This window comes from Poecilia reticulata, chromosome 5 (genome assembly GCF_904066995.2).
Source record: "Poecilia reticulata chromosome 5, P_reticulata-male-v2, whole genome shotgun sequence".
In the NCBI taxonomy this organism is placed as follows: domain Eukaryota; kingdom Metazoa; phylum Chordata; class Actinopteri; order Cyprinodontiformes; family Poeciliidae; genus Poecilia; species Poecilia reticulata.
This window is the reverse complement of record NC_088834.1, coordinates 3,840,951-3,865,187: the sequence shown is the minus strand read 5'-3', so window position 1 is coordinate 3,865,187 and position 24,237 is coordinate 3,840,951. Positions and strand designations below refer to the sequence as shown.

General features: G+C 44.3%; 3 protein-coding genes across 5 annotated transcripts in view; 2 read left to right on the top strand and 1 right to left on the bottom strand.

Annotated features, from left to right (window-relative positions):
- Positions 1-707: 707 nt before the first annotated feature.
- On the bottom strand, positions 708-2,958 carry LOC103464635 (uncharacterized). Its single transcript, XM_008408864.3, has one exon. It carries the CDS (start codon positions 2,431-2,433, stop codon positions 1,828-1,830), a length of 606 nt encoding a protein of 201 aa, XP_008407086.1. The 5' UTR covers positions 2,434-2,958; the 3' UTR covers positions 708-1,827.
- Positions 2,959-4,911: 1,953 nt separating this feature from the next.
- nisch (nischarin) lies at positions 4,912-22,273 on the top strand. 3 transcript variants are annotated; one of them, XM_008408861.3, is made up of 28 exons: positions 4,912-5,214; positions 6,100-6,183; positions 6,422-6,604; positions 7,156-7,204; positions 7,319-7,482; positions 7,554-7,649; positions 7,817-7,912; positions 7,993-8,145; positions 8,832-8,900; positions 8,981-9,166; positions 10,162-10,290; positions 10,637-10,750; positions 11,192-11,264; positions 11,413-11,525; positions 12,087-12,163; positions 12,287-12,550; positions 13,409-13,686; positions 13,961-14,184; positions 14,359-14,792; positions 15,367-15,536; positions 15,784-15,865; positions 16,696-16,834; positions 17,734-17,884; positions 17,967-18,086; positions 19,054-19,209; positions 19,282-19,448; positions 19,885-20,036; positions 20,524-22,273. In XM_008408861.3, exons 1-28 carry the CDS (start codon positions 5,134-5,136, stop codon positions 20,843-20,845), a joined length of 4,326 nt encoding a protein of 1,441 aa, XP_008407083.1. In that variant the 5' UTR covers positions 4,912-5,133; the 3' UTR covers positions 20,846-22,273. The 3 variants fall into 3 exon arrangements, with proteins under 3 accessions (XP_008407083.1, XP_008407085.1, XP_008407084.1); XM_008408862.3 differs by having other exon boundaries at positions 4,919-5,214; positions 13,973-14,184; XM_008408863.3 differs by lacking the exons at positions 12,087-12,163; positions 12,287-12,550; positions 13,409-13,686; ... (9 more) ...; positions 19,885-20,036; positions 20,524-22,273 and having other exon boundaries at positions 4,914-5,214; positions 11,192-11,272.
- Positions 22,274-23,135: 862 nt separating this feature from the next.
- Positions 23,136-24,237, top strand: part of stab1 (stabilin 1) — a 77,894-nt gene continuing 76,792 nt past the window's right edge. The window contains exon 1 of the mRNA XM_081606807.1: positions 23,136-23,446. The gene's annotated coding sequence lies outside the window, so the exon portion shown is untranslated. The remainder of the gene's footprint in view (positions 23,447-24,237) is intronic.

Sequence of the window (24,237 nt, the reverse complement as noted above, 5' to 3'; positions counted from 1 at the left end):
GTTGCTTCCTGATTTAACCTGTTGAAATTGGGTTTCTGTCTCTTTTTCTGAAGCTCCACCTTCAGGAAGTCATCACAACATCGCTTCTCTTATATCCCTTTAGCAACAGTTTTTCTTCTTTCTTTTTTTTTGCTTTGTGAGGCAGAAGCTTGGGAACTGCAGCTCTGAGGATAAGCAGCGCCTCAAAGGCGGGGCTAGATCCACCCAGCTGTTTTGCACAGCTGAATGGTTGCCATGGAGATTAAAGGATTTCCCAAACATGCATTGAAAGATTCAAAGCAACAGTCCAGTTTGTTTTGATGAAGGAACAATATTACAGAATGATGTAAAGCTAAAAAAAAGTCAATTTTACATAATACAGATCCTTTAAGTCAGAGAAGCTAGAAAGATGTTTTAATGCTTTTCATACATCTGATTATGTTTTACAGTGAATTATGAATACATTTATATCGAACAGCTATCAGATGTAGATGGTTACCGTCTGCTAAATTCCTCATAGCTTGGTTGTCAAAAGTGTTCAGGATTTGTATGTCTTTATTTTTAATGTTATTTTTATTATGTTGATTAAATATTTTTAAGAATTTTTGTGCCTTAAATGTCTTGAGTTTGTAGATTTTGGAGTTTTAAAGCTTTATAATTTTATGTGAAATGTTACAATTTCATTGTTGTAATAATTCAACATTTATACTCATGTAAATTCACAAAGATAGTCATAATAAACATTTATTCATTTTCATTCTGTTTACAGTAAAAAGCTTCACAGAGTTCTCCTCGGCCAATCATCTGAGTCTGATCTGGCCAGCTGGATGCTGATTGGCTGTTGGGGCTCATGCCCACCATTTCCTTTTGTGTTCAACAACAAGAGACAGAGATGCCTCAGAGACCGGAGACGTTTATGTCCAAATGTCCACAGCAAAGGCAGGACAAAGACAAATAAAAATGGTAGAAAACAATAACACAGCTCCATTTGGTTCGGTTCTGTTGGAGTCCGGTCAGATTCTGACTCAATGAGGACAGTAAACTGGCCGGTGTTACACCATAATCTGTGACCATAAGAGGAGCTGTTGCATTTTAACACAAATCTAACCTTTGTAGGGCTGCGGGGGAAACAAACGCAAAAGGAAAAATGAAAAAAATAACAAAAAAACAATCAAAAGTAACATTTGACCACAAAAATTATGACTATCAGGGAATATATACAGTCACAGAATATGAAAGCTCTTATCAGAAACTGTGACCAACTGTAACTTATAGTAAAATACTAAACTTTACTACTCAAGTATTTAATTGTTTTGTGTTGGAATAAACTTTTTCGCATGATAAATTAAAATTCCTTGAGCTTTATTTTTTGTTTTTCTCTTTTCCTACCAAAGACTTGGATGACAAAAGTCTTTGGTCTCAACTAGCCCTTTTTTGAAGGACAATATTCATAAAGTATTTTATTTGCTGTTTCTGTTGTTTTCTTTGTTTATTCTGGATCTCTAAAAGGTCTTTCAGTTCTGGTGTTAAATATTCATTAGAATTTAATCTTTGAGAATGTGTCCTTGCATTATTATTCCATTAGCATAATTTACTTGAAAATGGTTTCAAAATAACAATATTATTGTAATAACTTCTGGGACAATTTATCGTCCAGCAAAACTGTTTTTTGTGACAGGTCTACGTAAATTTTTCCAAAAGTAGTCATAATATTAGTGATCAGATATTACTGTTTATTTGTTGTTTGGCTTTTTTTGTATTTTATTATTTTGCGTTTGCCACACCCCCGCCCCCTTTTAAGCATTGCGTTAAAATGCAACAGCGCCCCCTACAGTCATAAGGTCGTCCTCACGCTGCCAGGAAGTCGCAGAACTGAGCGAAGTCCCTCTGCATGAAGTTGTGGCTCAGCTGCAAGTCGTCCTCTGAGGGGACGTACTGGACGCTGTCCTCCTGCAGGAAGACGCGCAGCCCCGGCGGTCCTTGCGGCAGCGGCTCAGGGCTGTCCAACAGGCCGCCCCTGGCGTTCTCCAGGACGCCCAGGTATGAGTCCATGTCGGTGAGCTCCAGGTCGCTGTCAGAGCTGCAGCCGCTGTCGCCACCCACCGAGTCAGAGCGCAGCTGCTGCATCTGGTACTTCTCCTGCATCAGGAACTGGTTGGTGTTCTGGGGGGCCTGCATGCCCCGGGCCCCCTTGCCCTGGACGTTGACCGGACGCAGAGACCGCAGCGGCCTGCGGGGGCGCTGCGGTCGATGGGGGCGGGGCTTGTGGCGGGGAAGGCGCGCCCTGGGCCCCCCCTGCCTCCGGCTCTGCAGGCGGCCGCTGCAGCTCTTGGTCCAGCCGGCCGTCCAGCCGGGCGCCTCGCCGCTCTTCCTGCGGACGTCGGCATCCCTCAGCTTCTCGTCCTGCCGCCTCTGCTGCTGGAAGATCCTCCTACACATGATCTCTGAGAGCATGTCTTGTGTTTTTCGCCGCCTCCTCCTGCTTCACATCGCTTCTGCTTCAGATCACGGCTGACCCTCCTCTCTGTCGCTCTACCTTTTCACAACTCTGGCTCTTTTCTTCTTGACCTCTGGCTTTGGCTGGTGCATCGCCCGCTCTTCCTCCGCCTGCAGCAGCAGCTTGCCTGCTGGTCTGACTCTCTGCCCCCCCTGATGTCTCTTCTTCTCCTGTTTGAAGGCTGGATCAGCTGCTGGATCGGGTGCGCAGTGAATGCAGTGAACTGATGGAGGCGTTCAGGGAACGTCAGGCTGCTTGGAGTCCGGTCAGAGAGTGTGACGCTCTCTGCTCTGACAGCACTCGATGTGTCTCGTCCTCCTCCTCACAGCCAACATAAAGAGCTGGACCGGTCCACTTCCTGCAGAGGGAGGGGGGCGGTGCCTCCAGGCGCCTCCGGTTGGGGATTAACCCTCTGAACATGACAGAAGGTCAAAGGTGTCAGTGGATCTCCTGAGAATTGGACCTCTGGACCCAGACGGATGAAGCTCTTTGTCTTCAGCAGACAGCGTTACTCCCCCCTGCAGCCTAATGATGGTTCAGTCCGGTTCGGTTATAGCTGCTGTAATCTGATCCACAGCTCCCACCCCCCACCCCCATCCTGTCTGACAACAACAACTCAAGCAGCTCTGTGGCTGCTGCAGCACATTAGAGCACCATCCACTAAATCTGCAAGGTTAAAGGCAAATTAAACAACTACAGACATTTATGATTAAACTACTATGTTTATTAATAAAGTGGGACGTTGTGAACTAACTAATAAACTTTTTATTAGTAAAACTTTAAAATTCAGAGACACTGTATAAAAATACTGGAAATAGCAAAACTAAAGTTATTATCTGTGGACCTAAAGAGGAACGATATAGAGTCAACATGCAGCTTCAGTTATTACATCTAGAAACTGGAGTTCAGGCCCAAAATCTGGTTCTGAGCAGAACCAGATTTACATAAAGACAGTTATAAAGCCGGCCTTCTGTCCCTTGAAGAACATTTTCAGGATTAAAGGACTAATGTCCCAGCAAGATCTAGAAAAATTCATCCATGAGTTTATCTTCAGTTGCATTGATTACGGCAACTGGTCAAATAAAAAAAATCAATTTTCCAGCAGCAGCTGATCCAGATCGCTGCTGCTGGTGTGACTAAAACCAGGAAGAGAGAGCACATCACCCAGTTCTAAAGTCCTTCACTGGCAGAATAGACTTTAAAATACTGTTGTTAGTTTATACATCACTGAACGGCTTAAAGATCTGCTGCTGTCTTAGCAACCTTCCAGACCTCTCAGGTTTTCTGGTTCTGGTTCTGCTCTGCATCCAGAACCAGAGCCAAACATGGAGAAGCAGCATTGAGCTATGCTCCATAAATCTGGAACAAACTTCCAGAAAACTGCAAAGCAGCAGAAACACTAAGTTCCTTTAAACCAAGACTTAAACCCCCACTTGTTTAGAGTTACTTTGAACCATAATAACTGGAATATTGACCAGCGTAATGATTAACAAGTTTGATGATGGTAATCATCAAAATATAAAGCTGAGAAGATTAATCAGAAACAAGGTCAATTGATGAATCAAGCAGGGGGCATGTTGAAGACAAAAAAAAGAAAAAGTCTTCCTCAGAACAGATGCTTTCTGTCCCGTCCCTGTTCCCGCAGCGCCACCACGCGGTTGGAATTTATTACTCCACTTTAAAAACATTGGTGAAACCGTAGGGTGGGTTAGCATAATACATACCCGCTCAGAGACATGTTTATAGTGAGCTCTAGAAATTCACCTTTAACCCCGGAGGAGTAGATAAACGCGACAAAAAGGTCAGTCGTGCAATGGTTTTTTATTTTGGAGAATAAAATATGACGTTTTCATTTTGTTTGTATTTTTGTTTGTTTTTGAGAAGTTTGATGGAAATGTAAAGTTGAATGTAACATAAAACATGATGTAGTTTGTATTTTGTGCAAATGTTGCACAAAAATGACACATGATATTGCATTTCTTATTAGTTTTACTTTTTTCTTGTTCCATTAACCTGGGTCACTGAATCACAGAGATCTTGCTGAGTTTAGGAGTAGTGGCCGTTGTTGCGCGTTTTGCATTTCCTATCCAATCCGAACAATACAGTTCAATCTAAAGAATAAAGGAAAGAAAGAAAAATCAACATTTTAACTTTTTGTTGTTTGATATTGTGATATTACAAAATGGGTCTAACAGTGTTAATAATTATGTAATCAATAATAAATAAATAAAAATAGGAATTAAATTGCAGTAATAGTATATTTAAGATACATTTAGAAAAAGGATAAATAGCCCAAAATGACACAGAAGGCTTTTTATGTCAAAAACTTTATTAAACTGCTTAAAATGCATCATCCGGCCAGATCGGCCATTTAATATTTAACAAAAACAACAAAGTCAAAGCTATGCAAAAGCAGAATAAAACCAACAAAATGCGTTTCAGAGCCAAGAGACACAGAAAAATGAAAACAAATCATGACTTTAAGTTTAACAACTTCCTGTTTGTCAAAAGAATTGTTAATAAAGTTTTTTTTTGAAGCTGTCAGCAGCTGCTGCATCATAACAAACATGGCGGCGGGTTCTCTGTGACGCGGTTTTAATTAAATGTTGGCTTTTTTAGCGCTCTAGTCGGTTCGGCGTGTTTCTCCGCGGATCAGGATGGAGCCCGGCCCTTTTCCAGAGGCGGTTCCAGCCCGGAAGGTGACTGTGGTCGGTTCGGAGCTGGTGGAGAGCTACACGGTACGGCTACTAGCTAGGGCTGTGGCAACACTGATGCTAAATGAAACATTCAGACAGACTGCAGCCCCTCTGTTTGACAGTCGAAGGCTTTAGATCTGCCGTTGTCATGGTAACACATTCTGTCTCGTTTAATGAAACATGTCTCGTTTAATGAAACGGTCATCGGAGCTACGTCACACACAGTGATGTAGCTCTCGCGTTTATTTTCCTACATTTTAACGATTAAAGCTTACAGTTACAGGAAGGATCAAATCTAGTCTATCATAAGTTTGTAATAATAAATAAGACTAGAAAAACAAGATTTCAAACACAAACATTGAGTTATGGCTCTTAAAATCATGGGAAAGTCAGCAGACGCTCAGTGAAACTCTCCATAAGGAGGGGAAGCTACACAAGGTCAATTAGTGAAGAAGCTGGCTGTTCATACTGGGCTTTATGCAAGTACATTAATGGAAAGTTAAATGGAAGGAAAAAGATGCGCAACATGTGCATCCAATCCGAGTCAGCTGTTACGTTCAGAGCCAAAGACGACATCAGAAGCTTCTCTCCAGCGTTGCTCAATGGGCCGAAGTTTTATCTCAGATCAGATTAGGATGAAATCCTAAAGCATTCAGGATTTCATTTGGAGATCCAGAAGGACCACTAGATGAAATCCTTGTCAATAGGATGTTAAAAGTCACCAGAGGCAACAATCACCAGTCTAAATCAGTCTAAACTCCCAGAACCTCAGCATAACCACAGGGTATTCTCCTCCATGCCACGCTGCATTGATGCAGTGATGCATCAATGCAGCACCAACCGAGCACCAGATTAGCATAACAGTTAAACAGATCTGCTGTGTTTTGATGCAGTGACCATGGAGACGGCTTTGTTGTTTTCCTTCAGGTCTACATCATCGATGTAACGGACGGTCTGCACCGGTGGACGGTGAAGCACCGCTACAGCGATTTCTACGAGCTGCATGAGAAGGTGAGCAACAGCCAATGACATGGTGACAGTTTTAACAAATATGTAAAAAACATATTTTTTATAAAAAAACAAACTGCAGCTTTAACTACTTTCCCCTCCCATCTCAACTCCATAGTTTTCAGTTGTATTATTGTTTGTCGTGTAACTGTTGAACACTTTGAGGACTCTGATTTGCCTGGATTTGAGGAGAAAGGCGTCAAACTGTAGCATCGTCTGTGTTTTCCTCCTGAATCTGCAGTTGACGGCGGAGAAGAAGGTGGACCGCCGTCTCCTTCCTCCCAAGAAGATCCTGGGGAAGAACTCCAAGAGTCTGGTGGAGCGGCGGCAGAAGGAGCTGGAGCTCTACCTGCAGACGCTGCTGCAGCAGTTTCCAGAGGCCACGCCCACTCCGCTCACCTACTTCCTGCACTTCCACCTCTATGTGAGTATCACCTGAGCAGGTGGACTACGACCAGCTCATTTAGTCATGGCTGACAGAAAACGTCCTGCTCCAGTTTTAAAAAAGAACTAAAATCAACTTTTTTGAGCATTGCATCATGCTATAATGTTATTCACTCATCAAAACTACGCTGCGGTGGTGCTTTGATTCTTTCAGGCATGTTTGAGAAATTCTTTAATCTCCGTGGCAACCATTCTGCTGTTTGAAACATCTGATTGGACCTAGCCCCGCCTACAAGGTGCAGCTTCTCCTAAGAGCTGCAGGGGGTCACAGAGCACCTGCTCTGCTACAAAACAACCAGACTGTTTTATTGTCTTCCTGTTTCATAACAGCTTGATGTTGAAACAAAAGGAGAATAGAAAGTCAGACTGAAAATGTGGCTGTCATGCAGGGGACTGCTGGTCATAATCAGTGGTTCTCCTTTTCTGTCTGTGATGTTCAGGTTTTTCTCTGCAATGTTTTTCCAACTGATGGTTGATTTCTGGCTCTTTTTGTTAAATCCAAAATGAAATCCTTTGAATCTCTTGTTTCAGGAGATTAATGGCATCACAGCAGCGCTGGCGGAGGAGCTCTTCCATAAAGGTCAGAGGAACCATTTTACATCGTTTTTAGATGAAGAGGCAGAACCACCGGAAACTTCTGGATCTGCTGGGGGAAATGCTGGTGACATCTAGCTGCTGTGTCTCTGTGCTGCAGGGGAGCAGCTGCTGCAGGCAGGAGAGGTGTTTTCTCTGCGACCGCTGCAGCTTTACTCCGTGTCCCAGCAGCTCCGCCTGGCCACGCCCACCTGCCTCAGCGGAGACGCCAGAATGGACCTGGGACACATCCTGGACTTCACCTGCAGGCTGCGCTACCTCAAGGTAACGCCACCACATTGCGTGTTCCTGCTGCAGAGCGCATGGGTGTTCATGCGGGTTCTGGTTTTGGTTAGATTTCAGGGAGCAGAGGTCCAGTAGGAACCAGTAACATTGAGGAGAGCAGCCTCCCCTTCGACCTGTCGGTGTTCAAGTCCCTGCTGCAGATTGAGGTAACTTCAACTCCCACAATTCTTCAGCAGGACGACCGGCGTGAGATCTGAGAACATTTAACTCCTGATGTTCTTCAATGTTCCGACGACGGCTCCGAGACGTTGACGACGTCCCAGAGAGGTTGATCGTGTTTGTGCTGAAAGCGTCTCTCTGTCTCCATCCTCAGATCAGCGACTGCAGCTCGCAGCAGATCCAGGGTCTGCCGTCCCTGAGGGCCAGCCTGGCTACGCTGAGCCTCCATCGCTCCACTGAGTCCATGATGGTGTGTCCCTGAAGCCAGAACCTGGAGCCTGGGTCCAGATGCACCAGAACCTGAACCTGTGATCTCTTCCCTCCCTCCAGTCCATCCTCGTCCCAGAGGCCAGTGAGTTCCCGCAGTGGGAGCCTGAGGGGGCGGAGCCTGGCTGTCCTGTCACGGCACTGGTTCCTGTCTGGAGACACCTGACCACGCTGGACATGAGCCACAACTGCATCGGCTCCGTCGACGACTCAGTGGTGAGTCAGGGTTAGCCTAGCTTCACCTAACCCTGAGTTAATCTGATCGGTCAGGATTAGCCGGACCTAAAAACTAATGAAACCTCAGAATCTCTTTGTGCCTAATCCTGTAAACTATGATCTAATTAAAGATTAATAAAAAATAATCTAGTTGATCACGAAGGATCTGAAAGTTTCGTCCTCCTGGTCAGGAATAATTTTATTCCACCTTAAATGTGACGCTAAGCTATAAAATAAACCAATACGTGGGGCATCAGTGGAAATACAGAAACTGTTTCAATAGCCAGGTTCTATTATTGTTCCATCTGTAAACTGAACCATCAGAGTCAGATTGTCAGACATTTTCCTCCAGATCATCTGGGTCACCACTGGTGGAGAAAAGGAAAACATCTGAATGGTTCTGCAGTCTGCTTCCTGAATGGGTGGCACCATGTGGGTGGGCGGGGTTATGATGATGGGTTGAACTTGGACCAAAACCAGACTGACCCACACAGCTTTTTTAAACCGATTTCTCCTCTCACCAATAAAGGTCATTATTTTCTGCAGACCAGTGAAGGGAACATCCAGAAAGGTCTTGATGTTTGTGGATTTATGGCAACATTGAAGTTCTGTAGTCTCTGTAGGAAATGTTGCTGTGTGTGTGACGTGTGTGTGTCAGCGTGGAGCTGATGGTGTTCCCGTTGCAGAAACTCATCCCGAAGGTGGAGTTCCTGGACCTGAGCTACAACCAGCTGTCGTCTGTGGAGAACCTGCAGGTCCGTCCAGCACCGTCCTGAGCCATCGGAACCGCAGGTCCTGTCTGACGCTGAGCCGCCTGTTTTGTTGTTTCCTGCAGCACCTCTACAGCCTGGTGCACGTGGACCTGAGCTACAACTGCCTGCGCAGCCTGGAGGCGGCTCACACGCGGCTGGGGAACATCAAGACGCTGAGTCTGGCGGGGAACCAGCTGGAGACGCTCAGCGGCCTCTCCAAGCTCTACTCTCTGGTCAACCTGGACCTGAGCCACAACCAGCTGGCACAGGTAACCCTGCTGTTAGCGTAACCACCATTATGCTAACATAATGAGGACTCTGTACTCCATTCAGTGACGCTCATGACTGGTGAGGCACCAACTCCTCGAGAGTCAGATGTACAAATCCAAAATCCATTGTAGAATCTTGCATTTCAGTTTTACTGATTAAAGCTTTTAATTGTTTCGTAATCTGTACCGAACCATCAGAACCGCAATAGAACAACAATAAGCCAGATAAACCAAAGAATATTTAATATAAGGGTAATTTGATTTCTTAAAATTTAAATGTTTACTTTGGCTGACCTTCTTTTCGGATAAATATTGCAAATTGTGTCTGACCTTAGATTTATCTTATCCTTTTCCACAAATATCAGTCACTTTGTTGTGAAAATCGTCCTTTTTCTGTCTCATTTTTAAAAATCTGGCGGCCAAAAAGGAAATTGGCCATCAACAGTTCTATCCCAGCTGTATTTCCTCTATTTTTCTGATTGTCTTTTCAATGCATAGAAGAAGAACACCTGCTACCTGTTATGCCTACGGGGCTCAGCACTGCCCTCTATCAGTGAGGCGCGGTACTTCCTGCCTCACCATTCACATTTTCACTGCACATTCATTTATGGACAGTCAGTAAGATTAAATATATCACTCACATTCATTAAATATGTTAAGCAGATTGTGGAACATCAACATGTAGAACATTTGTAATTAAACAAGTGTGTTGGTGAAGAGAATAGAAATAACTTCCTGCTTCATTCACTGTGTGGCACAGCGCCTCCAGAGGTGAGGCAGAGTACTGCACTGTCTCACTCCAGGCTCTTTCCACAAACACGTTGAAATGAAAAACGAATTGATTTTCTCTCATCATTGTTAGCATCTATTTTACTTCTCATGTAGCTAATCTCCCCAGGCTGCACGTCTCTGCCTCCATTATGACCTACGGTAATCTGGTTTAATGGTTTCCAGTAGAAACCTGTTCATGGTGGATCTTCTGTGTGTTTTCCCAGCTGGAGGAGATCAAGAACATCGGAGCGCTGCCCTGCTTGGAGAAGCTCAACCTGTCCAGTAACCCCATGTGCATCATCCCAGACTACAGAACCAAGGTTCTGGCCCAGTTTGGGGACCGGGCAGCAGAGGTAGGCTCTTCTTCTGGCCCGGTTCCTCTAAACCAGCTGGTCCTGGTGACTTTTCTGTCTAAATCCGGAAGATTAATCATCTGACAGGAGGATGATGAGAAGACGAGTAGAAGGTCTCCTGTGTTATAATAGTTTTGGATTTTCATTATAGTGCCACTTTATTTCATTGTGACTTTTTGTTTGTCTAATTCAGTTAGTTTTAATTAGGTTTTAGAGTGCGTTTGTTGGTGTTTCTTAGTTAAAATGTTTTCTCAGCTTCAGTTTTTGTTATTTTGTTTGTTCTGGCTCACTGTAATAACCTCGGAGATGCCATGTCTGTAACCTGTTGCGTCCCGGTTGTTGTCAGGTGAGTCTGGACTGCAGAGCGACGACGGAGAAGGAGCTGGACACGGTGGAAGTGCTGAAAGCCATTCAGAAAGCCAAAGAGGTCAAAGATCGCATGAGCAGCAGCGATAAGAAGGTAAACAGGAAGTCGGAGTTTTAAGCTCTTCTACGGATGATACAGTGGTTGTTCACTAAAATATTCATTTTCTATTTAGTTCTGTTTCATGTAGGACTGCAGCTCACAATTATAATCCTAATCGATTATAATGACGATGAATTGGATTTTAAAAATGGTGATATTCTGCTGATCTTTGATTTTATCACTTAAGCCTTTTTTATATATATTATAAATATATAAAAAAATGCAAATAATTAAATAACTTTTTTTTTTTTAAATCAGAAAATAAAAATTTCCTGCTTAAAATCCGGTTCCTTTAATGACCGTGTGACAACTGGACATCAAGGGATCTGTGCTGATCCCCAGTTTGAGTTGAGCTGTAGCGAATCAGAGCCGAGCTGAAACCGAAGCATTGATCTCCTGCGCTGCTGGTTGAGCTCCTTCTCTCTCTGTTGTCAGATCAGTGAGGACTCCAGGGCGTCTGCAGCTCCTCCTGCCTCCTCCTCCTCCTCTTCGTCCTGCCCCAGCCAAGGTAATCATGTATGTATCAGGCTGTGCTTGGCAGAGGGAGTATGAACCAATCACATCATGCCCCGCCCCCCCCGGGTCAGATCGGCTGCTGGACCGCCCAGACAGACCCAGTCTCGTCCCACTGACTCTTTCAGCTTCTCTTTGTTCAGGACTGACCAGCAGAGAGGACGACCCCGACCCCCCCGCCGCCCCTGCCCCTGTAGACGCCGCACCCCCTCCTAACATCTCCGACACTCACCTCCTGTCCGCCGAACCTGCTCAGGTGAGGCTCAGACACGCCTGATCACCATGGTAACCACGAGGCTGGAGCAGTTGGCACCAGGTCAGAGCGACTCTGATGTGATGCTAACTAGCATCTGTGGCTAAATCTGGCATGTTTACATGTTGATTAATATGAAACTCCACCTTAAATGATGCTAAACGTTCAGATGTTGCATCCACCAGAAGGCCCAGTGCCTCCACCTCAACAATATTCATGATGACCTTTAACCTCTCAATGCCTGAATTTATATCCAATCGTACAAAAAAGTTAGATGTTAAATTACAAAATTTCAGAAATAAATAAAATGAAGTGGTTAATTTAAGAGAAACTGACTGGTTGTGTACATGTTTCAGATGAGATTCTCCTCAATGTCTTAAACATTAAATTAGAATATTCAAGACCTTTAAGGGTGAATATCTTTAATGGGGTCCATTAAGGATATTTTGGCGGGGTGTCTGGGGATAAGTGGGGTGAAAGGTCAGCTCTCAGGTCTTCTGTGGAGACGTTTGTCTCCCTCTGAGGTTTCTGGGTTTTATTGTGTGTGTTTTTTTACTCCTGTAGGTAAAACGCTCTGCACTCAGCCAGTCTGAACAGCCACTCCCACCAGCGAACGCAGCTTCTTCCTCTGCAGCCGTCTGGTCAGTGGAGCTCAGTGATCTGAAAGCACAGAAATGTCTCAGTAAAACAAATGAAATGTGATTTAATGTTTTTAAAACTCAAACCGACGTGTAAACCTAATTTTAAAACTCTTTTTCTTCCAGCTGTTTCTGCTCAGCTTCCTTTTCCAGTCGCCTGGAGGTTCGCTGCTCCGCCTGCAGCGCCACCTGCTGTCCGCTGCTCCCCTCTGCTCTATTCGCCCTGTCCCTGTCCAATAAAGACTTCATTACCCAGATCTCCCAGCAGCTCAGCTCCATCCTGAGGGAGCAGAAGACGAGGAGAGGAGAGGAAGAGGAGGAGGAAGAGCAGAGGTCTGATTCCAGAGACGTTCAGTCTGAAGTGCAGAGCACCGACGTCGGCGGTCGCAGGTGATTCATCCGCTCTCTGTCGCTTTCTGTTTTCTTCCCATTAGTTTCCCTCAGAAAATGTATAATTATTAATTTCACTGTTTGTTAAAGTATTTAATGCTTTAATAAAGCAGCAAATTTCAATCTTTGCTCAGTTGTTCTGTTTAATTTGAGATTAATTTTGCTTCCAGTTTTTTACCTGAATTTTTCTAAAGGTGTGAAGTTCTCACCTGTCTGGAACATCCAGAACTTAAAGCTGCAGTTTGGAACTTTTATTAAAAATGTTTTTTTTCTTTTTACATATTTGTTAAAAAACAAATAAGGCAGATAATCTCCTACGCCTCCTCCCTTCCTCCGCCTTGAAGAAATAAATTGCTCCCATCCAAAAACAACCAATCAGAGCCAGGAGGGTCTTAGTGCTGTAAATAATCCTCATGTACTCACTGCTAAATGTAGCAATGGGAACTTACGGTTACAGGAACCAGTGGTGGCTATGCTAACTAGCCTGAGCATTCATGACAGGCTATGCTAACTGGAGCATAGCAGAGATCAAGGGAGGGGCGTGAAGATGATTGACAGCGCTAAGACCCGCCTCCTGGCTCTGATTGGTTGTTTATAGTCAGAACTGGGAGAAGGCAGAGGAGCTCAATCTTTTTCACAGATTATCTGTCTCAGAGCAAACTGTGACGACGTAGTGACAGTTTCAATAAACATGTAAAATTATATTTTTTATAAAGTATTAAACATGTAAAAGTTTCTTTCAGTTTAAATATTTCTAATGAAATCAGCTGAAATCTGTCAGTTTTTAGAAAACCTTCCTGCTGCTCGGCGTAAATTCGGGACTTTTCTTCAAGATGGCTTCCTCCCTTTGCTCCACAGTCTGAGCTCCAGGGACGGCTACTTTGAGATGGGCCTGGATGACTCTGGGGAGGAGGTTGTTGGCTCCGCCCCCTTCCTAGAGGGGGAGGAGCCTGGCGTCCGGCCGGAGGAGCCGAGCGAGGAGCAGCTGGAGGTTCGGGTCCGCAGCGTTCTGTGGTGCTGCTGTGTCCTGGTCAGCGAGGAGGTGAAGCAGAGGTGGGCGTGTCTGGTTCTGACGGACCGGCTGCTGGCGCTGCTCTGCTGGTCACATGACTCCCTGTCAGCCAATCAGGAGAGAGGTAAGCACCCGGCTTTATCTGGAGAAAAGAAGATATTATTGTTTAAAATGATTATCTAAAATATTTAATTGATCTAAATATTTTATTATTGTTTTATCTATAATAATAATAATATTAATATTGATTTGTTATAAATAATATTATAAATATTGTGGATAGTTTATAATATTACTAATTTCTTTAGTTTTATTTGATCTAACCTCTGAGGTTCTGAACGGGTTTGGGTCTGGATCCGTCTGGGTCGGCTGGTGCCGCTCAGGTAATCATGTTTCAGATCTTTCCTCAGGCCCGGACCAGAGTCCAGATGTGGAGGAGGTTCTGTCGGGCCTCCAGGCGGATCTGCTGGTACCGTACTCCCAGGTTCTGCTGAACTGCCCGGCCGAGCTCCCGGACTCCTGCCTCTCGTTTGGAATCAAAACGGGTCAGAACCGCTGGTTCGTCTTCTCTGAGGCCGAGGAGGTCCGACAGACCAGAACCGAGCTGAACGGGCTGCTTCAGGTCAGAGATGGCGCCGTTCGATTCAAATGTCGGGTTGAATTTGTCTCCCATTCAGAACCTTCATGTTGGATCAGAACCTTCATGTTGGGTCAGAACCTTCATGTTGGATCAGAACCTTCTTGAGGTGTATATTTTCATTGTTTCACCATTTGGTTCTGGTTCTGGTTCTTCTAGGACCCCTCGGACCTCCCGGCTCTTCCTCGGCTCCTTCCTCCTTCGCTCCTCGGCCCCTGGGAGGCGGAGGAGAGTCTGGCGGCTCGGGGAGGATTTCCCGCCCACATCCTGTGCTCCTCTTCCTCCTCTCCGTCCTCTTCCTCGCTGGCCTCCGGTTCCGCCCAGCTCCCCTCCGATCTCGGCTCAGAGGACGCCGGCCTCCTGTCGCTCCTCTTCCTCACGCCCAGAACCCTCTGGGTTCTCCGGATGGACTTCAGGCAGCTGTGGACGGACCGTCCCCCTGTCCACCTGTCTTCTTCTTCCTCCTCCTCTTCATCATCCTGGTGCAGGCTGGTCCGTTTGGCCCTCGGCTCGGTTCTCCTTCACCCCGACCAGAGAGAGATGGGAGACGGATCCGACCGCGTTTCCTGTCCAGACCCGCAGCACCGCCTCAGGTTCTGACCCGACTCTCTGAGGCTGTTTTCAGACTCGATAGTCTGATTCGTTTGGGCACCAAACATTTGTTCACTTCCAGCTACTGCAGTTCTCTTTCACACTGCTCTGAGTCAGGCGATCCAAACTGATTGAAAAGCCTGCAATAAGCCCTCCTCACCTGGGGGGGGGGGCGCTGTTCCAAGAACTACCGAAGGAATCGACACAAAAAAGAAAATGCTGAATGTCACTTCCTTCTTTACAAAATGTAAACAAAAACGCTGTAGCATCAGATTTTAGTGATTTTTAGGATTCCTCTTCTCTAGTGTTAAATTAGCATTTTTGTTTTGGTTGTATTTACCCAGAATTCCCTGCATTGTAGTCCACTTCCTGCATTTGGAGCAGTCTCTGATCTGCTTGCCTTTCACATATGCATTCAAACCGAACCAGAGTTCACTTTAATCGAACCGAGACCGAGGTGTGTTGGTTGAGTTTGATTTGCGTTCACACCTCCCCAAACGAACCGGACTTTCTAGACAAACAAACTGAATTTGAATTTAAGCAAATTAAACACGGCTGGCATCATGTTTCCACCAGGAGGCACCACTCTGTGGATCTGCTGGCTGAAGGTCAGAGGTTGCTGCTGCTCTTCCCTCTGGCCCAGGACAGGGGCTCCTTCCTGGGGGAGCTGAGCCAGAGGAGAGCCTCTCTGGAAGGGCTGAAGGTGGTGGCGCTGCCCCGGCCCTGCCCAGGCCCAGCCGGACCCGGTGAGGACCAGCTAGTACCACTAGGGGGCGCATTACTTCAACATGATGATAGTCCAGTCTACTAGTAGAAACAGAGAATAAAATGCTTCATAGCTACTTACAGGCTTTATTAGCTAATTTCATAGCAAACGCTAACAAAAGACGACTTAGCTGGAAGTCTGTAAAGCAGAGAAAAAACATTTTTAAAAAGTCACTGCAGAGAAAAGAATCGACTAGGTCGTCTCATCTGACTGCTACTTGTTTCCAGGCTGCTGTCGAACCAAGGAGCCCTCCTGCTGCTGCAGCGACAGGAAGTCAGGCTGCAGCGACAGGAAGTCAGGCTGCAGCAGGTGGGTGTCGTTGCAATATGCAATTAATTGCATTATAAATTAAATCCAACTCATATATTTATTGTTTCTCTCTCTCTTTCTACCAAAAATTTGCTGACTAAAGTCTTCTGTCTGGTACTTTGGTCTCAACTGGCCCTTATTTCAAGGACAGTTTTGTTTACAGAGACTTCATAACTGGTTTTATTTGTTGTTTCTGTTTTTTATTTATTTATTTTGGATACTTAAAAAGTGTTCCAGTATTAAATGTTCATTATAATTTAATATGAGAATGTGTATTACCATTATATTACTTGAAAACTGTCTCAAAATAACGATATCTTTTATCACAGTAACCTTTCAAACTGTCAAACTTAAAAATTCAAAAATAATTTTAAAAAAACACGTCTGAGATTAATCTCAAAACTTCTGAGTGGTTTTGGTGGAAATTTTCAAAGTCAGAAATTACTAAGCTTTTTTTCTCATAAATTTTCCAAGCAAATTTTCAACTTTTTAAACTCAGAAGTTGATTTTTTTTTTTCCCCAGAAAATTTGTTTTTTGGTGAAAATGTATTTTTTTCCTATCTAATTTACCTTAATGCACTGTTGTAAAAGACAGATTAAATTTAATGACAATTAAATATATAACTAAAAATGTATGATTTCAAAATTTATTAGTCAATTTTATTAGCACTTTTTTCCAATATTCCCTCCAACCGTCTGAAGCCCCTTGGCGCCCTCTGGTGGCCTCTCTTTGAAAGACACCAGGCTGGACAGGGTTTTATGAGATGAATCCGATCTGCCTGTTTCGGTCTGTTGGTGATATAATTTGATGTTTTTGTTTCTCTCTGCAGTCGGGACTCGTTGAGACTCCAAGGTGACGAGAACCAGCCGCCGCCCCACCTGGTCCCGGGCCTCTCACCTGGACTGAAGCTCCTGGCCGGACTCAGAGGCCAGCAGCTGCTCTCCTACTTCAGCAGATACGTAGCTCAGGTGAAGCATTTCAAACGACTCGCACTCTCTCCTCTCGTCACTAGAGTACAAGAATAAAGTCCTAACTTTATGAGAACTATTTGAAACTTTGTTAAAACGAGGAACGCTGAGCATCTTGTGAAGTTACATTTATTATCTGTTTTAAAAATAATGAAACATTGAATCTTTTAACACATCAGCAGCAAATTATTATCAGCAGCAGCAGAACCTTGAGAGGACTAGCAGGAAGAACCAGACGGACTGAGCTGCTCACCTCAAATAAGAACTTTTTCTCATTAAAATGACTCTCAACATTTACAATTTCTCTGTAATATTTAATTTTTATTCTACTAGTGCTATGACTTTATCGTCATATTAAACAATCAGCCTGTTAATTGGAACACTGCTGCCACCTAGTGGAGGCTCGTTTATCGTTAGATAAACATTTATTATTTAAGATAAAAACTTTTTTTCTGTAAATTTGTCTGTAAATTTTCTGTATTTAATTTCCCTATGATTATACTTTAACTTATCATGCAATTAATTGATTTATTGCTTATTGCAACAGGCCTGTTAATCATCGTTTGCTATTCAGTTATTAATTTAATAAATAATCCCCAGAACTGTATTAATGTTAAGTGAAGCAGAAAGAATTTTCACATGTTGATGTTTGAAGTATTTTTATTGTTTTTTTTAGCTGCTGTTGATTTTTAGGAAGGAAATGTTTATTTTCTGATTCAATAAAGGAATTAAAGTATTATTTGAATTTGTAATATTGTATGAAAAGACTAAAATGGTTAAATAAAAAATCTGCAAAATATGACAGTTAATCTGCAGAATAATCAATAACTAAAACAGGCCAGTTGTGTTTGCGGACCATTGAAGGTCCGTTTGGTTCTGATGGTTCTTCCCTGACCCAGTCGCAGGCCGAGGAGCTGAGGCATGTCTGCTGGCTCTCTGTGCTGCTCTACAAGGCTCCAGGAAGTGAGGTCACTTCCTGCCTGCTGCTGTCCACCGAGGCCATCTACTTCCTGCTGGACGACTCCGTCCCACCGCTGCATCCACACTCGGGTAGGACTGCCAGGAGCGGACCGGTTCAGGTGATTATATGCCGACCCGGTGTCCTCATGTCCACTGTCCCTGTGTGTGTTAGGGACGGACGCGGCGAGCCCCGAGGACGCCGAGACGAGTCTCTGCAGCTGCCTGAGCGTCCGACTGGCTGAGCTGCAGGCCGTCAACGTGGGACTGTTTGACCAGAACTTCAGGGTGGTAGGTGAGTGGACCCGTCCCTGGGCTTGTTGCTGTAACCGGTAAATCAATTAATCGCATTGCAAATTGAAACGATCTCAATTCCATTTGCACAATTTATCGTTTTTCTCTTTCTGCCAAAAACTCTGACTAAAGTCTTCAGTCTGGTGCTTCGGTCTCAACTAGCCCTTTTTCTTTTTTTTTTTTTTTTTTGAAGGACGATTTTGTTTAAAGAGACTTCATAATTAATTTTGTTGTTTTGTTGTGGCTAAAAGACATATCATGATATAAGTGCTTCATATCAGTTGATATAGATAATTATTGATTAGTTTTCTGTTTTAAATATCTGATGAAATATTGCCAAAATGCTGGCCGGATCTTACCTGTTATTTCCACAGTTTTCACTCTGCGCTGTTGTTTATTATTTAGCAGATATGAAACTGCTGCTGCACCAGTTACTCAACAAGTTGTTGCTAGGTAACCAAAGAGTGAGTCAGTTGCTAGGTAACCAAAGAGTGAGTAAGTGAGTTGATGTCACCAGTTAGCTTAGCTAGCCGAGGTTAAACAGCTAAAGTCTTTCCTCTGCCTACATTCCCCAGAATGCTTTGTGGTTCTGGATTGGAGTTCAGAGGATATTTTCTTTATTGAACATTCTATCAGATTTATTATCTGTTGATATTGATCTAGTGTCTATTGCGATATCGATTTATTGTCCAGGCCCTGATGTTTCTCTTGTTTTGTTTATTTATTTTGTTTATTTAAAATTTCTTCCACTTCCAGTGTTAAATGTTCATTAGATTTAAAGTTTATTTATCTGTGATGATGTGTTTTTGCATTATTACACCATTATTATTTTATCACTTGAAAATGATCTCAAAACAACATTATTATTATTCATTGCAATAATTTTTGGGTCAATTTATCGTCCAGTGAAGTGTCCTACCATGACAGGCCTACCTGTCCCCGTGTTCTAACCGTCTGTGTCCCTGCAGGACGCTCTGCGGACCAGGTGGTCTGCTGTCTCAGCAGGGACGGCTACGGGACAAGCGTCTTCCTGCAGCGGCTGATGGCGGCTCTTAGCCTGCAGCAGCAGCAGCATCCGCCCCAACCCGACCCGTCCGACCAGGACTTCTACTCCCAGTTCACCGGTAACCCAGAGGACAGACGGAGACATGTCCCTCCTGATCTCCAGATCTGACTGCATATGTCTCCCCCTGCAGGGAAGTTGCAGAACTACGAGCTGGTCCACAGCAGCAGGGTGCGCTTCATCTACCCCAGCGACGAGGAGATGGGCGACCTGACCTTCATCGTGTCAGAGAGGAAGACCTCCGCCAGCGAGCTGCCTCCGTCCTCCTGCAGCATCCTGCTCTACCTGCTCGTCTTCCAGGTGAAAACTGCTGTCTCATCGTCTTCTGAGACAAACTGGACCCCTTAGGGAGCGTCTTCAGGCGGTGGCAGCGTCATGCTTTGGGATTGCTGGAGCTGCTTCCTCTCACCAGCGACGCTCTAAAGACAACCTCTGTCCTCCTTTTGACCAGTGATGTCCAAACTTTTTGCCACTAGGGGCAAAATCCTTCAGTGGGGGGCAAAAAATATATTTAAAAATGAACTTTTTGTGCTTTTTGCTTTAGTTTGTAAATCATTACAAATAGAAAACCTTAAAAACGGTTTTTGCACTATTGCGTTATCATAACACTGGCCCACAGTTTCTGACTTTTTTGGGATTGCACAAAATCCTTCAGAGGGCCACAAATGGCCCGCGGGCCACACTTTGGACACCTCTGACCCTGGTAACCATGGTAACCTCTCTGTCTGTCCTGCAGGTCCAGATGCCCAGCCAGCCGTCCGCCTCCACTGAGCGTTCTCCGGTCCTCCAGCCCCGGACGCTGGTCCTCACCGGGACGGACGTCTTCCTGCTGGACGAGGACTACGTCAGCTACCCTCTGCCGGACTTCGCCAAGGAGCCGCCGTCCAGGTGGGACACAAAACCGTTCGGGTCTCACATACACTTCTAATCTGTCAGTCAGCCACAAACCATGACTCCTCCGTTGTTGGGAGATTTCCATCCTGGGATGATTTGAGATTTTAACCCAACATGTCCAGGTGACTCACTTCTAGCCTCACCTGGTTGTATATTATTATTATATTTGACTAATCCAAAGACTAGAAGGAGTCAGGTCAACAAATGAACTTTAGTGAATAAAACGGCCGAACAAATCATAAGTTATGATTTACGACAGAGTGTAGGAGCTCTCTCTAAGTCTTCTCCTCCTTCCAAGGCATTATGGGATATGCAGTCCTAAATCTCCTTTATAATAACGATTCCAGCTCAGATTATATAAAATTATAATATCCTAGATAATAAGTCCTAAACAAATCCTTGACACACCTGGTCTGAGGAAGTGGCTCTGTCCTCCTGTCTCCATGGTTACATCATGCTGTCCTCGTGTCCCGTCCTGCAGAGGGCGCTACCAGCTGTGTGAGGCCCGACGGATCCGGGACCTGGACCGGGTTCTGCTGGGCTACCAGCCCTACCCCCAGGCCCTGACCCTGGTGTTTGACGACCTGCCAGGTCCGGACCTGCTCTGTCACCTCACCATGGACCATTTCGCCCCTGCCGGCCCGGAGGCTCCGCCCCCCGGGGGCGTGGCTGGCGGCCAGGGCGAGGTGCAGTGGTGCATCTTTGTACCGGGGGGCGACAGCAGGGAGCGACTGATCTCGCTGCTCGCCCGCCAGTGGGAGGCGCTGTGCAGCCGGGAGCTTCCTGTCGAGCTCACCGGCTGATTGGACGCTGGGGCCCACTGTCGCCATGGAGACCGCTGTCTGGACCTGGGGGCGCTCCTGGTGGACCCGAGTCCTGTTGAAGGTATTTTTAGGCATCTCGATGTCTGCTGCTGGAAGCGCCGAAGATTCAGAGCCGCTCGTTTTTTAAAAACAGGAAGTGAAACAAATGGACTGGTGTTGCACTGCAGGGGGCGCTGCAGCACGACCACAGGAGTCTGACTCTCAATATTATGTTGATGCACTGCAAAAACACAAAATCTTACAAATTAAATTTGGTCTAGTTTCTAGCACAAATATCTTAGTCGTCTTGAAATCAGACAAAACTAACTTACAAGTAACTTTTCTACAAGATATAAAAGCTTGTTTTAAGTTGATAATTCCTTAATATTGATTAAAATGTGCTAGTTCCATTGGGAAATTATTTCACTTATAACAACAATATATCTATTTCCATAATAGATCAAATAATCTGCTGTTAGAAGTGGTACTTTTTAATCAATATTAAGGAATTATCGACTTAAAACCAGCTCCTATTTCTTGCTGAAAAGTTACTTGTAAATCTGTTTTGTCCTACTTCCAGTGCAATAAGATATTTGCACTAGAAACTAAACAAAACGATTTTGTGTATCTGCAGTGTGTAACCTTTAAATAAATGAACTCAGCACAAATACCGGAGACAGGGACAGTTACTTTCAGAAATTAATCTGAGTTATTTAGCCTGTTATCGGATGAAAATATCACAAAGTTATTAATTCACGTAGAAATGTAGCGGTTTCAAGCTAAATATTCAGTGTGAGTGAAACTGCTACATTTATAAATGAATGAATAACTTGGTGAAAAAACTAACAAATGAACCAACCACTGTTTTCTCTAAATAACCCAAATTATTGCTGTCGATTTTGTAACTTTATAAACCTCAATCCCCCCCACCCCCAACATAAACAAGTGATTCCAAAGCTGCTTGATTTTTTTCTTAAATATGCTTTAAAACCAAAAGTTGATTTCATGTTTTTATTTTCTCTGTTCTGCTGCATAAATCCATTTGCACACACACTTTCACCCAGCTGCTTGGCACAATCTGCTCTGAACGTTGTATTTCTTGCACATTATTATACCAGACGGATCAGTATTAACGGACTGTATGTTGAAGCTTTTTATTAATATTAATTTAACAGGATTGCTGCTTTATGACAGACTGGATGTTTTACATCCTGAAACATTAAACATTAAAAAAATTAGGTTTCTAACAATGTTTCCAACATGAAGTCTTAAATATCATAATCACTGTTATTATAGTGTTGTATTTTTTTTCTATATATGCACATTCCCAGTGTTTTTTTGTATTTTACAGTCAACATGACTGAATGGAGAACCCGTACGTTTGTTCTGAAGATGAAAGCCATTGAATAAAAGTCAAACTGAAACCTTTTTCTGGCTTTGTTTCATGATTGGTCGATTGTTTGAACCTCAGAAAGGAGGATTTCGATTTGCCGACCACTGACGTAAACTGCTTGTGTGAGCAAAATTAATTTCACATAATCTCGAAAGCCTAATATATTAATATGCATAAATAAGAAGGGTATTATAAATCTAATTTCAGTATGGTTTAGTCTTATAAACGTATAATATAGTTTGTTAGTCATAGTTTCCCCCCATTAATTACCGTTTATTTCATTTAACGAAAATATTTTCTGTTTTCGTTAACTATAGTAACCTTGGTTACTAAAGGACAGATTGACAACATAACAGACTTGTTGTCATGGCAACCCACATCATGAAGATCCCGGAGAAAATCCAGTTGAAGAAGAAAACTGCAGAAGAGTCCGCTGCAGGTTTCTTTTCGCTGTCGATAGGAAGACGCCATCTTGGACCAGTCAAATCCGGTCACAACGGGATGGTGAAGGTTGAAAATGTGCTCTTATGTTACTGTTGTGTGCTTCGTCATACAATGTTTTATTGAATTTCCAATAAAGCAATAAAAAAAAGGATTGCTTGTTGCCATGGAGATGAAGACACCATCTTGGACGTGCCTCTCCCGGTCTGTTTGTCGCCGTGGAGACAATGACGCCATCTTGGACCTTCTTGGTCTGAGTGGCATCAAAGGTTTATCGGCGTGGAGACGCAGACGCCATCTTGGGCCTGCCTCACCGTGACAGTGGATGATGAAGGTTGTTTATCGGCGTGGAGACGCTGACGCCATCTTGGGCCTGCCTCACAGTGACAGAGGATGATGAAGGTTGCTTATCGGCGTGGAGACGCTGACGCCATCTTGGGCCTGCCTCACCGTGACAGAGGATGATGAAGGTTGTTTATCGGCGTGGAGACGCTGACGCCATCTTGGGCCTGCCTCACAGTGACAGAGGATGATGAAGGTTGCTTATCGGCGTGGAGACGCTGACGCCATCTTGGGCCTGCCTCACCGTGACAGAGGATGATGAAGGTTGTTTATCGGCGTGGAGACGCTGACGCCATCTTGGGCCTGCCTCACAGTGACAGAGGATGATGAAGGTTGTTTATCAGCGTGCAGACGCTGCTATGTTTTCCCCACTGCGTTTAACCCGATTCAGCCTGATCTGCTGTCAGAACCGCAAGGAGACCCAGGTGGGTCATGACTACCTGACAACCACACCGCAGCTAACCTGATTTAAAAGCTATATTATGTAAAGATGTATAACTAGAATTAAGTTAGGAATAAATAGTCACCAGTTGGCTTCAGCTCTGGTCTGTAGTACATCTACTGACCTCGTAATAGTTTAATACTGAATACAACTTTTCACAGAACTCCGTATTAGTAGTTTTGTTGTTTTCAGATTAAATCATACAGTTGCTTTAGTTTTCCCACCATAGTTAAGTGTTGATCCAATGGAAGCCATTTTAAACCTCAAATCTGAACAAGACCCATCAGAAGCTGCTCAGCAGGAACTGGATGACTTTGGGGTTAAAAAGCATCAAACGCACCGCCACCCATCAACTCATTAAACTTCCTCCATTTCCTGTCATTCATCTCTGCTCATCATAAAACCCAACTCACTTCCTTTCTGCGGCAGGCAGAAAACAGAGATACTGTACCAGGAAGTGCCTGATCAGCAAACGCAGGAATCTAACCCACGGTTGGCTTTCTGCTGGTTCCACTGAGGTCAGTCGACTGATGGGAAGCAACTTCTGTTCAGGCTTTTGTTTCCAGGAGAACCCGAGGAACTCTGCTAGGGAGAAATGGGTCACTTCCTTCTGTAGGAACAAACACTGTGACATGACGAAGCATTTTTAAAGAACAAAGCGGGTCAACTGGACTCCAGAACCTGTACCACTAGAGCTGATGGTTGCTGTTCCATCACTAAAGCTGCTTCGTTTTAGTGCAAATATCTTGAAATAAGATAAAATGTGTGTCTTGT

Bases quoted from the DNA above. Each gene is read 5' to 3' on its own strand.
- LOC103464635 (XM_008408864.3), bottom strand. From the start codon at position 2,433: ATGCTCTCAGAGATCATGTGTAGGAGGATCTTCCAGCAGCAGAGGCGG.
- nisch (XM_008408861.3), top strand. From the start codon at position 5,134: ATGGAGCCCGGCCCTTTTCCAGAGGCGGTTCCAGCCCGGAAGGTGACT. The intron at 8,901-8,980 runs GTCCGTCCAGCA...TGTTTCCTGCAG, and splicing joins CGTCTGTGGAGAACCTGCAG to CACCTCTACAGCCTGGTGCA. The intron at 17,885-17,966 runs GTAGGACTGCCA...TGTGTGTGTTAG, and splicing joins ACCGCTGCATCCACACTCGG to GGACGGACGCGGCGAGCCCC.